Raw genomic sequence first — 14,740 nt, forward strand, 5'->3', positions numbered from 1 at the left:
TCAAAAAACCTACTTTGGTACCACTTGTAGGTTCGATGATCAGATTCAAAAAAAGTAAGAACAATATGATTATCACAAATATGTTTTCATTAGGAATGGTTAAACCCTATTACAAGAATATATAGAAAGAGGATTACAGAAATCCCTACATTAACGGGATTGTATCTAATCTATAATATGGACTGATCCTAATCACAAAGATATCGGATCAGACATCTAACAGTTGTAGTTACAATAATTACAAATACAAACTAAAGTAAATTGTACAAAGGTTACACGATGACGTTGGTGATCAGGGTGTGATAGTGTTTGACTCATCATATTATAAGGTTTGACCTTACAGGGATATATATATATATATATATATATATATATATATATATATATATATATATATATATATATAGAGAGAGAGAGAGAGAAAGAAAGAGAGAGAGAGAGAGAGAGAGAGAGAGAGAGAGAGAATCAAGTAGATGTTGAGCCCCATCCTCCTTCGAGGAGAAATCAAGCCATGGTTGGTGGTACAAAAATGGAACAGTAATGGATGATGCAGAAATCGAGCGACAATAAATATGAGATGTAGATCGGCGACGACAACGGTTCAATTACGGTGGACAAACGATGGTATGGTTAAACAAATGTTGGGGGTATGGTAAAGAAGGGTGATGTGTTTTGTGATTTAGGGTATGGTATATGAGGAGGGCGGATCTAGTTTAGTTTAGCTAGGGATGGGGTGTGGCTTATTTTTTCTTTTCTTTTTATGTTAATTAAAAATAATAAATTAAAGAAACAACAAAAAATTTAACATAAAATATACAAGGGTAAAATAGTCTTTTGTATGCAGGGACCAACAACGCAAAAAAAAATTAAAAAATTAAAAAATTAAAAAAAAAATTAAAAAAAGGTTTGGAGATGAAACATAAATATTACCCAAATCATGGGACTATTCCTGTAACTTGCTCTTTAAAATTAATATACATATGCAAATATACATATGCATAGAGCTTGACAAAGTGACCTACGAATGACGTACATGTATGAATGTTTAATATTTTGAAACATTGCATGAGACATGATAGAAACCCGTGAATTTAATTTGATAGTTGACTAAAAAGACTACGTGGCGGTTTCATTGCGGAGTACAGCTATTAATCTATCATACGACGACATTGTAGACTACCTCCACCGCCCACACCTCGCCGGAAAACGATGTCTGTGGCCGTCAAACCCTTTTGTCAAAAGCAAAGTCGAGTAAAATATGGACAGGTTATAGTGTTATACTCGAGAAGAAACCAATTAAAAGGACAAAAAAATTAAATGATACGTATTTACAAATTAAGAGAATAAATTATTTTTTTTAAATATTTAGAGCTTATTTATTGTTGAAAAAACCTATAATTTTTTATTTTTTAGAAATAATCTATACTCATATAAAAATAAATTCATTAGTTGGCAATTAATCATAATATGGATCTGATCTTCATGTACCATAATCAGTACAATATATGATTGTATTACTATCTTTAGGGGCCGTTTGATAGTTGCTGTCTGGAAAAATGTTGTATGGGAAAGTGCTGTCTGGAAAAGTTTTCTGACTGGGAAAGAAACAATGATGTTTGATTGTACATATGACTGACTGTGTTGAATGATGAAAAATGATCATATTATCCTGCTGTTCTATTCTGTGATGGATGAAGTTGCTGAATGATTATAAAAACATATAAATTATCATACAAAATCAAAATTACACAATAATCATTTAAAATTCCGAATACAAATTGTCTTACAAAGTAATTAAACATAAATCAATCAAAATCCAAATAGAAACATACTGAAATTGAAAATAACATACTAATTTGCATACATCTCTAAAGTAAACCGGGTGAAAGTAGTTGATTAGCAATCTGCTCACGCAAAGTAGCCATGTATTCAACGGCTTCTGAACCCCATTCTATGTCTTGTGTGTTTTCGTCTTCAATTCCTCCACCGTGCACATCAAGATTAACCATAACGTTCTCTTCAAAATTTTCAAATAACTCATCTTGGATATTTTATTTTCTTATAAAATTATGGACCGCGACACAAGCAATGACGATGTCTCTTTGTATCGGAAAAGGATAAGGAGCCATTTGTTTTAAGATTGGGAATCTCGCCTTCAATACACCATAAGCACACTCAATAACATTTCTAAGTTGTGCATGAGCAAGATTGAACCTTTCTTCTTTAGTTAAAGGTCGACGTCCTCGAAAATCGGCTAACCAATACCTAGTGCCACGGTACGGAGCCATGAACCCACGAGTGTTGGTATATGCGGCATCACAAATATAATATTTATCTGTAGGCGAGTGACATTTATTATATAAAGAATATAGATAATAAAACTTATATAAAGAATATAAATAAACTTATATAAATATTAGAAACCTGGTGGAGGGAATGGAAATCCGGAAGACGGATTGAATGCAACTTCTTTCAAAACTCTTGAATCATGTGTTATGCCTTCCCATCCAGCCCATACAAAGGTGAATATCATATCAAAATCACAAATTCCTAATACATTTTGATAACATTCACCTTTTCCTCTTCCCCTATACCTCGTTTGTTGATCAACGGGCACAACTGCATGTACAAGAGTTCCATCTAGTGCACCTATTGCTCCGGAAAATATAGCTTTTAACCGTCTTTGTCGTTCTGAGGCATGTCTTGTTGGATTAGGATTTGTTGGTACTATAATTTCTTTTGCAAAACACATCATTGCATTTAAGACCTCATGAAAACATTGATGAATGGTTTGTGTGGAGTGATGAAATCTTCCTTTAACCGCTCGAAAACGTTCATTATGTCCTATAACATGTAAAAACATAGCCATCTTCTCTTCAATGCTTATCGTTCTACTAGCTTACAACCAACTTCTTTGCGTAAAATGATTGCATAATAATACAAATGCCTCTTGTGTAAGACGCATCATATCGTAACATTCGATAGGGTCCCCGTGTATCAAATCTTGCGTATACGCATAACCGCTCGAATCGTTATCTCTTATTCTATGAATTTTTTTTAGCCTTGGCCGGTTTAACCTCAACCAATACAAGACAAGTAAAAGAAAAACTAAAGCTTCACCATTAGAAATCATACTTGACCTGTAAAATACAATTACATATAACATGTCAAATATAAAATAAACAACCAAAATATTTATAACATGACAAGTATAAAGTAAATAACAAAAAAATATTTATCTAATAACACAAAAGTGATGCACCAAAAATTATCCAATAAAAAAACTCATGCATATAAAATTCATCAAACGTAACATAACAAAAGTCATAGAAAAAGCCATCAAACCTAACATCCAAAAGTCATGCAACAAAGAAATAGTAAAAGTAATCAAATGTAACATCTAAAAAGTCATCAAAGGTAACCAAACTTCATTCCTGCACTCCTCACCCACGACTCACAAGTAGTAGGCGTAAGTCGTAACCAAACTTTCCTAATATCGGCACTTTCAGCAAATAACAAAAGAGCGGTCTTGTGTCTTTCATCTTCTTCTCCCCATCCCATTTTTGCCAATTTCTCCATACATGCATCTATGTCCTTATCCATTTCACTTCTTTGGTTTTGTTCCACAAGCGTCCTTGCAAACTTGATGATTTCCTCCTCAACTTCTAGTGCCCTTGTGTTTCTCTTGTTTCCACCAGCTCTTTTGTTTCCACCCACTCTCCTATTTTTCGAATGTCCAGAGGATTCTTCACTTGCAGCTACGTGTTGGGTTGAGTCGGGAGTTTCCGTTTGGGTGCATTGAACCTCATCAAAGTCATGCTCAGTGTATTCAGGAGTAGGACGGGTGAGTGTAGAAGATGGCCCCCAACTATCAAAGCCGGTAGAGGTTGAACCTTCAAATAATTATGTGCACAGATCAGGGAAAAGGAGGGGCACGGTTTTCAAAGCTCCTACAATCTTGTTCAACTGTTTAACATTTTGAAATTATCAAACCATTAAAAGAAAATAATCATATTTCTACTATTTTGTTTTATAATTAGACGAATATATATTACCTTCGTCTCCGTCTCCCATTGTTCGTCAGTCAAATTAAATTTATTTGTTAGAGGATCATATATATTTCCGGTTTTGCTTTTAAGTTTCACCCAAGCTTGATACTTTCCTTTGTAGTAGTCGTAGTGGTTTCTCATCTGTTTTTGGTCAACGACTAAACCGTGTTCCTTTAATAATTTTTCGGCTACAGTTTTCCATGAATTTGGTTTTAGGGCACTACCCTCACGACCATATGTGGTTACTTCTTGGATACAAGCATCAAGAAAAGTTTTGTCTAAACTTTGGTCCCAAATGATTCTAGATTTTCTTTGTGACATGTCTATAATAAAAAACAGCAATAACTATGAAATTTCAGCATATATATTCAAAAAAACAGCATGTATATACACAATTCAGCATATATATTCAAAAAAACAGCATGTATATACACAATTCAGCATATATATTCAAAAAAACAGCATGTATATACACAATTCAGCATATATATGAAATTCAACATGTATATTAAAAAAAACAGCATATATATACACAAATCAGCAAGTATTTTCAAAAAGCAAAAAACAAAAAACAAAATCAGCATGTATATACACAAATCAGCATGTATTTTCAGCATCTATGTAAAAAATACATCATATATCGGCAGAAAAAAAAAAACAAAAAACAACATGTTTCAACATTTTTGTTCATCTTTCCGAATCAACACGTATTTTCTTCACCTATGCACGAAAATCAGAAGAGAAAAGAAAACAAGATGAAAAACATGAAACAAATTCTGATTTTTATACAAAAAGATGAACAAAAATCAGATTTCTAACATACAACTGAAAGAGATGAAGCATAAAAATCAGAAGAAAAAAAACATAACACAAATGAAACATACAATCGAAATACAATCAAAAGAAATCATAATTTCTGATTTTAATCCCCAGAAGAAATCGACAAGAAATCGGCAGAAAAAAAAGGAAGAAATTACCTGTGGGAGGAGCTGCAGGGCGGAGCCGGTGGCGATGGAGGCTGCTTGGCGGGGGGAGGCTGGCCGGAGAAGACGAGTGATGAAAATCGACGAAGGGAAGACGATGATGACGGATGGAGGCGACGTAGGGAAAGGGAATACGCTTCTTTTTTTTGCTAGGGCATAATTGTCCAACGCCTTTTCTTTTCCATACAGACTTGGGTTTATTGCTTTGTGGGAAAGACCCATCTTAACGAGAAAGATGATTTTTTTGGTCCAAATCAAACGGTCTTTCCGGCCCATTCAGCTGGAAAGATCTTTATGGGTCGGGAAAGACGTTTATCAAACGGGACCTTAGTCTACATAATTGGCATTAACATATGAAACGATGAATATATATATATATATATATATATATATATATATATATATATATATATATATATATATATATATACACTACAAGAATATGCACCTATAGGGACGACATTTGTCGTCGCTATAGGCAGACTATAGGGACGACATATCGTCGCCATAGAGTTGACCATTATTTTTTACTTTTGAAGCTACAATGATGACTTCTCGTCTCAACATGTTAAGCGGGAAAAGAAGTGGATTTGACCCGTTTTGTGGATAACTATAGAGACGACCTGTCATCTCCATATAACCTTATATATATATATATATATATATATATATATATATATATATATATATATATATATATATATATATATATATATATATATATATATATATATATATATATATATATATATATATATATATATATAGAGAGAGAGAGAGAGAGAGCTAAGTTCAAGTATTCTAACTAATTATTGTGTTGATGTAGGAATCAATGTGAGCCAATCATTTCAAAATCTAAATAAGGTAAATTTTTAATGTTATCTATTAATTAATTTTAATAATTAAATAAATATTTGATTAATCCTTTTAATTTAGGCAAGATAGTTTAAAAATTAATTAAATAAGGTCAAATTTTAATGTTATCTATTAATTAATTTTAGTAATCAAATCTATTTGTTCAATAATTGTATATTTAAGGATGTTATTTAGACTATTATTTTGTAAGAATATGTATCTATCTATATTTGCATTACAATGTTTGAATATATAAGGATCATGTTATATTTCAACTGATGGTTTAAGAATGTTGTTTTTTTACAAGAAGTTATTTCAATCAAAATATGTATTCTATACGAATATATTCTGACATTTTCATAGAATATCGTTCTAACTGAATTGCATTCAAAAGACTAAACTGCACAAATGGTCCATGTGGTTTGCTCAAAATTGCCACTTTTGTCCAAAAAGGTTTGGACTAGCACCAGAGGTCCAAACTTTTCATTTTGTTGCGAGTTTGGTCCAATTTGCTATGAACTTTTTCATAATGACGAATTTGCCCCTATTAATATGATTTTCTTTTTTTTATTTGTTTCTGATTTTCAAATTAAAAAAAAACAAGAAAATAAAAATAAAAATAAATCTCTCTCTCTCTCTCTCTCTCTCGTTTTCTTATTCCCCAATATTACTGCCGCCCACCTGCCATTCTTGCCAGATAACACCGCCGGCCACCATATCATTTTCACCGGAAACACCATCGACCATCTCTCCAGCCACCAAACAGACCAGAAGACGAAGAAACAAACAAAGATGTCTTCATTTTAGGGTTTCAAAATCAGATGAGCTACATATAGGGGTTACAACACTACTGTCATCTCTCCTTCTCTGATGTGCCGCTAACGTTTGAAACATCATGTTCGTTGTACCAGTAGAGTAGATCCAGTTCGGTTCGTTGATTGTTTACCAAGAGAAGAGATAAAAAGTCGGCAGTAGAGGGAGGTCAGACGCCACATCCATGATCTTCTCGATCTATCTATCTATCTCACCATTTTCGAAACGTTATTTTCGCCTAATTTGTTCATCGTTGCAGCCGCCCTTCGCCTACAAGAAACCACCGCCACAACCTATATTTCTTTCTCCGACCAAGACATCTGTTTCTTGCAGATCTCGAGCACCACCACTGTGTACCTGCAACCATAAGCCGCCACCAAAACTAGGGTTTTCAGAGCCACCGCTACTAGGGTTTGCGGCGGTCGTTTGGGAGGGAGGACGACGAGATGGTGGTGTTCCATAAGGCACAGGTGATGCGAATGGAGATGTGATGTTGATCCAGCGGGCAATAAATGGTGGTGGTCGGAACCCTCTCTGCCAGAATCAGTCACTGGAAGCTAGTGGTGGTCGTGGTATTTTCATTTTCTGAAAATCATGAAGATGGAGATGGTTTTGTGAAGATATATATATATATATATATATATATATATATATATATATATATATATATATATATATATATATATGGGTAGGGGTGGTCTCCGGTGACTAGGATAGGCCGACAGGTGGCGGTGGTCCGACAGATGACAGTGATCTGTCAAATGGTAGTGGTCCGAAAACGGTGGTCGGCAGGAGGAGGTGGTCGAGTTGCAGCGGATCTGTTCATTGTGTCTCCTTCTCCCTCAACGATCCAACCTTTGTTCATGAACTTTTTCATTTAGTGTCATTAGATTTGGTATCGTTGATTATTGGCGGTGTTGTTGGCCGGCGGTTGGAGTTTGTTTCAAGGGTGGTAATGTTGGACTGCGGATTAAAGGGGAATGATGTTGGATGGTGGCCAGTGTGTGTGTGTGTGTGTGAGAGAGAGAGAGAGAGAGAGAGAGAGAGAAAAAAAAAAGAGAGAGAGATAGAGAGAGGGATTTTCCCTTTCTTTTCATTTAAAAAATTATAAAAATAAAATAAAAAAGGAAAATTTCCTTTTTTATTTTTATTTTAATCAGAAAAAATCTTTAAATAATAAAAAAACTGAAAAAGAAAAAAGAAAGGGCAAATTCGTCATTATGAAAAAGTTCATAGCAAATTGGACCAAACTCGCAACAAAATGAAAAGTTTGGACCTCTGGTGCTAGTCTAAACTTTTTTGTACCAAAGTGGCAATTTTGAGCAAACCACAAGGACCATTTGTGCAGTTTAGTCCATTCAAAAAGAATAAAATCTAGTAAAATTAAAAATTATGTTAGAATTAAAAATGAATTAATTAAAGAAAATCAGAATTCAATATTAAAAAAAAATCAATATCCCTTAAAATCCAAAATTTTCATTAATTAAACATGTGTTTCCTAATTTAAACATGTGTCTCCTAATTTAAAGATAGCTAAATCATTATTTAAAATAACTAAAATCATTGGTCTACATTCATCCCTACATCCACACAATAATTAATTAGAATACAATAACCTAAGTCTATATATATATATATATATATATATATATATATATATATATATATATATATATATATATATATATATATATATATATTATCTATTTAACTGGAAATTGGACAACGACGTCGTTTATTTGAGGCTATACGGACGATATGTTGTCCTCATAGGGTTAAGATCTGAGAAGCCCTTTCCCCTTAGTCGTCTCTGATCTTCTCTGTTGCTCTCTCAGGAGGCGATTTGCTCACATCGATTAGCTTCTCTCAGGTGTTTTACCTAACATTTTAACACCAGCTCATTCACGCCTCCATCTCCATTTCTCTCATAGGTTTGTTCAAGGCTTTTAGAGCTTAATCAAATTTTCCTTAAAGTTCGTTCAAGCTCATGCACATCTCGAGTTTTCTATGTTTTTTTGTTCCTTCTTCTCCATCCCTAACATGTGGTTTTCAATGGTTTCATAGCTTCTTCTTTTGAAGAAGGATCATATCCTCCTCAACGTAGCTTCTGCAATTAAAAGGTATTTTGTTTTTTCACCAATATATGTGTGACATCCCCATTTTCACGGCCAGAAAAGACCGATTTTGTTTATGTTTTATAAAAATCAGAGTACTTCCTTTAATAAAAATGTTGCGGAATTTGTTCCCAGAAAAACATGATAAATGCATTATCAAAGCATTTCCGAAGAAATGTATTTTTATTCATTTTAAAACCTTGGGATGTTATCGTCAATACAGAAACATAAGCATAAACAGAACTTACATTCATTATCACTAGTGATTTATATCTCTTTAATCTCTCAGTGTAATGTGACTTCATATCGACACTTGTGATATAAATAAACTGAGTGGGTCAGGTTGGAAAACCTGGTGAGTACATAGGGTTTTCAACCCACAATAATATAATTATTATGTTTAATCATCAAACAGTTAACCCAATTACCCATCCCCATTATCTTCTTTACTCTTAAGGATCTACCCTAAGAATCAGTTATTTCTCATTCATTCATTCCTAAGGATTATCCTAAGGAATAGGTACGAAGTCCATCGTTTCTAATGACACATCTGTCAAGCACAGCTGCTAATATTATCACTTAGGCGTAGCTGCCAGAATTGTGACATTCTTTATGGGGCACATCTGTCGGTATAGTCCTTTAGGCGCATCTGCCGGGGTTATGAGGTTCTCTATTAGGCGCTTCTACCGGTAGAGTCCTTTAGGCGCATCTGCCAGGGTTATCTCGTTTATTGACAGTATCGTTTTCGAGAGTCCACTCGCAATACAGGTCAATGGGTTTTTAGAGTACACCGGTGAACACAACGTTCACAACACCTACAGGTTGCGAGCCTGCTAGTGTTCCAATGGACTGTCTAGAATAGTCTGTGGTTGTCATCCATACTCTGCTAGATGACGGGGCCAACATTTGGGTAAAAGGATTCTCACATCGTCCACCTCTCACCCTCACCTCATGGTCTATTTCACCTCTCACCTCATCATCCGACTCATATTTCATCTACCCATGTTTTACCCAACATATTTTGTAGATATAAAATATATATACAGTTTAAATCATTTAAAACATGTATAAAATCTTTCATTCAGCATAGACAGCAAGTATTCAGACAATATGCACACATAGCACGTAATTTATATTAAGATACTTCATATCTATGTGTAAGATGAAAGTAACTATGCACTCACATGATAAGGTGGTGACTCGGTACTCGGACAGCACTTCGTTATCTCAAAACAATTTTCCCTTGACAAAACCTAGTATCAATACCACTAGGGTTTAGTCTAACGTTAACCGCGACTAATTAATAGTCTAGCTATTATTACTATTATATAAGCGTTAAGAAACACTCTTATATAACTCATAATAATAGCCCAAATAATTATTTTAATGTCCTAATAATGTTACTATATTAAAACATAAGCTATACTAAAGATAGGGTAGGCATAGCTCACTTACAGCGGGTTTTTCGCAAAACCAGGCTTCATTGGAGCAGCGTTTCCGAGCCGAAAGGCTCTTTTCTCGGAGCCGTCGGGCGCTTCGGGGCTTCCGCCTCGTGCTAGGGAGTTACCCTAGGCTTTGGAGGGTTAGGGAGGCTTAGAGAGAGAGAGTTTAGAGAGAGAAAGAAGTGGGGAAAGGTGTGGGAAATGGAGGAACCCGGCACCTCTATTTATAGGCTGAATTCCTGATGGACTCGCCGAGTCGGTTCATGGACTCGCCGAGTCGGTGCATGTGGCAGCCTTCTGGTGGTGCCACGTGTCCTCTTTCTGGTGGTGCCACGTCACCCAAACTCGCGTATCAGCCTCCCGACTTAGAAAAATCATAACTCTCGCATACGAGCTCCATTTTCGAGGTTCTTTTTTTCCACGCGTAGGTAAAATCAAGATCTACAACTTTCATTTAGACTCAGTCGGCTAATTCTCGACCGATCTTAAATTTAACAGTAGGAGGAGTTTAGACTGTTAAATGACCGCGAAGAATTCGTAACTCCTTCATACAGACTCCGTTTTCGTCTGTCTTTTTACCGTTGAGTTCCTATTAATGAGATCTTCAACTCTCATTTAGGTTGCGTAAGCCAAAAACCGCTCGAACTAAAATTCGAGTTTCGGGTCGTGCACTGCTAAGCCGAATCTTAGAAAAATCATAACTTCCTCATACGAAGTCAGATTTGGGCGTTCTTTTTATGGATGTTCTCGGTTTAACATATTCTACAACTTTCGTTTAGATTACTAAGGTCAAAAAGTCATCTATCGCAAATTCGCTATTTACGTCTCCCGGTGCCGTGCCGGTTTTGCCGTAAAACTTCGACGAGCCATAACTTCTTCGTTATAACTCGGATTTCGGCGTTCTTTATATGTACAGAACCCTTGAGACATATTCTACAACTTAGTTAAGATTATTTATTCTAAATAATCTTTTGTCGAAAAGTCGTTTTCGACTCCTATTATCTCTAAATTGACTAGCCCGGATCTTCGGGCGTTACAATATGTTTTCAGTACTAATTCTCTTGTTTCTAAATTGCTTTTTTTTCGAGATTCATATGCTATTTATACGTTACTTAGGGTTCTTAAGCTTTTTAATTGTTGATTTTCAATGCATATCGATTAAACATCACTGCAATAGTTGGGATCTGAAGAACATACTCCTTCATTGATTATTTACGGTCTTTATAATCCAATTTGATAGTATCATATGATTCATTTCATAGTTTGTGTCTGATTCTTCATTACTTGAGCATAAACATGTTATTCAACACATCCTTGTTGCAATTTTTCAACAATGCCATGGATCTGTTTTCTGATTCCATAACTAAATAATTCAGTTATTAATAAATGGTTACTAGTTGTTGATTTATAGAAATAATTCAGTTAATAGCTAAACCATCATCCCTGTATTTGTTCTTGCAACTTTGTGATTTGTTTTCTTTCATCATTGTGTAACTTGCCATTATTGATTGTGATGTTGAAATCCTCATGTTAAAGGCTATTTTTTCTTAAAGAAGGTTTCCAATTGCAATTCCTTTATCGTCTCTTGACCTTATTCTTGATTGGCAAAGCCTCTTGGTATTGAAATTACTATGAGGATTGCAATGCTTCTCTTCTTCGCCTTTTGAGAAACTACTACTTGTATCACCTGCACTTTGGAATTGATGGAATGGGAATCAGAAACAAACAAAGGGAACCGCAAAACTACCGATAGCCATAGGTTTTGCTGAAAAAGGGTATGCCAATTCAATTCCATTCTATTCGTTTCAATTCCGTTCCATTATTTTCTCATGAAATCAATTGACATTCTTCTCGTGGACATCTCAGGCCAGAAGAGAAAAGATCAGTGAGAGGATGAAGTTCCTTCAAGGTCTTGTTCGTGGTTGCAACATGGTACAAAGAAAAAACATATTCATTTATTTAATATATATGGAAATTTTGTACAAACTATTTGTAATTTAAGATGAGATTTTTCTTTTTCTTTTTATTTCTAATTAAAGGTGCAGGAAAGATTGTTATGCTGATGAGATTATAATTTACGTACAATCATTACAGAGGCAAGTTGAGGTATATACAGACTAATTTAAAGATAAAATATGTTACTTTTCTTAATTCTCTAAATATTAATATATCGATTTTTTGTAGTTCAATAAAATTAGAAACCGTTAATCTCAGAACAGGTATGCACATAGAAGCTCTTTATCTAAAGACGTAGACGCTTTTCATACCATATCCAACTTTCTTATCAAGGGGCATTTTCGTAATTCCCATACTTTTTTTTGTCTATATTTTAGATTTTCCAAAGGGCATCCATGTCAAACGTAATGAAACCTCTTAGTAGATGAATTCAAAGCCAAGATAATCTACGACCCATGTTAGAAGGAGGAGGTGAGAACACGTTTGATGGCAGCTTGTGGGGGTGAATCAATGTTTAATTTGTATAAAATTTTTAAATAATTTCAAATTATGTTGTATGTTTTGGTAAATAGTTAATTGTATAAGATATTCAAATGTTTTGATATTCTATGATATATTAATGTTTTTTAAGTTAAATTTAGTGCTTTTTCACTTTTGTTTTGAGAAAACCAGAAAAATAATCAAAAAATATGAGCTAAATGTAAATTTTTTACGTCATATATGGAGACGTCATTTTGTTGCTATAGATCTAGCTATAGGGACGACAGTCGTCTCTATAAGTCAAGCAATGGGTACGACAACTACAAACCAACAACGACGATATGTCATCCTTAAAAGGTACCTATAGCGACAATTCAAGCTATCTATTACGACGGGGCTATAGCGACAAAGGCTATAGAGACGAATTGTCATCACACCCACCTATAGGGACGACTTTCTAACCTATAGCGACGAAAATTGCCGCCTCTATAGATCTCATTTCTTGTAGTGATATATATATATATATATATATATATATATATATATATATATATATATATATATATATATATATATATATATCAGTGTTGTAAATATTGGCCTAGGCGGCCGCCTAGGCGTTAGGCGGTCTGCAACTGATTATGATTATGGGTGCTTAGCGGAAATTGGTCAATATCGATCAAACTCAGGCTAGGCGGTCATCGGCGGTCTTTGGCGGTCCTCGGCGGTCCTTGGCGGGAAGATTTTAAAAAATTCAAATTTTCAAAATTTCAAATATTACACCAAAATTTTCAAAACTTCAAAATTTTAAATTTTTAAATATTCAAATTTTCAAATATTATTACAAATATTTCAAAATTTCAAAATTTCAAAATTTCAAAATTTTAAATTTTCAAATACTGTTTTTTCTTTGGATATATTAAGTTTTAAAATAGTTTTATTAGTAATTAATCTCCCCGATTAATCCCCGTCAAACCGACTAATCGTTTGAACCCAGTCGACCGCCGAGATACCGCTGAACGATTTTTACAACCCTGATATATATATATATATATATATATATATATATATATATATATATATATATATATATATATATATATATATATATATATATATGATGAGGTTCAATATGGAATCTTTATTAACAAGAAACCAATGAACCAATCGTAAGCGTCCGAAATCATAATGATCAACAACTAAATGAATTGATGTACATTTGTATATCAGACGCACATACACCGAATTATACCATAAAATTCACATCTTTATCAAAAAAACCACATCTTTTTTTTTCGTTTAAAATTTTTAAGCCATGTTTTTTTCGGAAAAAAAACAAATATATAATTGTTTACGATTTTTCGTCCTCTTTATATATATATATATATATATATATATATATATATATATATATATATATATATATATATATATATATATATATATATATATATATAGAGTCAAGATCAAATAAGAAGGAAATTTTTGGTAGGAAGGTAAGAAGTTTTTTTTCTACATATTTTTTTTGCGAACAAACAAAATGAATCATTAGATGATTCATTTGTAAGATGATTCACAAGAAAAAATTCTCAAAAAAACATCTCGATGATTCATTTATACAATGATTTTGTTGTTATTCATTAAAATTGTCATAAAAGTGATTTTTTTTCTTAATTTACTTAAAAATGAATCATAAAGATGTTTTTTTGAGAATTTTTTCTTGTGAATCGTCTTACAAATGAATCATCTAATGATTCATTTATTTTGTTCGTCAAAAAAATATACAGAAAAAAAACTTCTTACCTTCCTACCAAAAATTTCCTTCTTACCGGATATATATATATATATATATATATATATATATATATATATATATATATATATATATATATATATATATATATATATATATATATATAAAACTTAAAAAAAAAACCACTTCTTTTTGTTTCTTTTTTTTATATTTAAGTTTATTTTTATAAAAAAAACTAATTATACCAAAAATTTTAATTTTTTGTCCTCTATTAATAAACATGAAAATCGATTAA

General features: G+C 33.2%; 1 protein-coding gene across 1 annotated transcript; it reads right to left on the reverse strand.

Moving 5' to 3' along the window:
* Nucleotides 1-1,868: 1,868 nt before the first annotated feature.
* On the reverse strand, nt 1,869-2,752 carry LOC145104909 (uncharacterized). The gene is made up of 2 exons (XM_079042071.1): nt 2,425-2,752; nt 1,869-2,017 (listed from the first exon to the last, which is right to left on the reverse strand). The coding sequence occupies exons 1-2, from the start codon at nt 2,750-2,752 to the stop codon at nt 1,869-1,871; spliced, it is 477 nt and encodes a 158-aa protein (XP_078898197.1).
* Between the last annotated feature and the right edge of the window lie 11,988 nt (nt 2,753-14,740).

Source organism: Lactuca virosa, chromosome 4 (assembly GCF_052849685.1).
Source record: "Lactuca virosa cultivar CGN04683 chromosome 4, Lactuca_virosa_CGN04683_v6, whole genome shotgun sequence".
Taxonomy (NCBI): domain Eukaryota; kingdom Viridiplantae; phylum Streptophyta; class Magnoliopsida; order Asterales; family Asteraceae; genus Lactuca; species Lactuca virosa.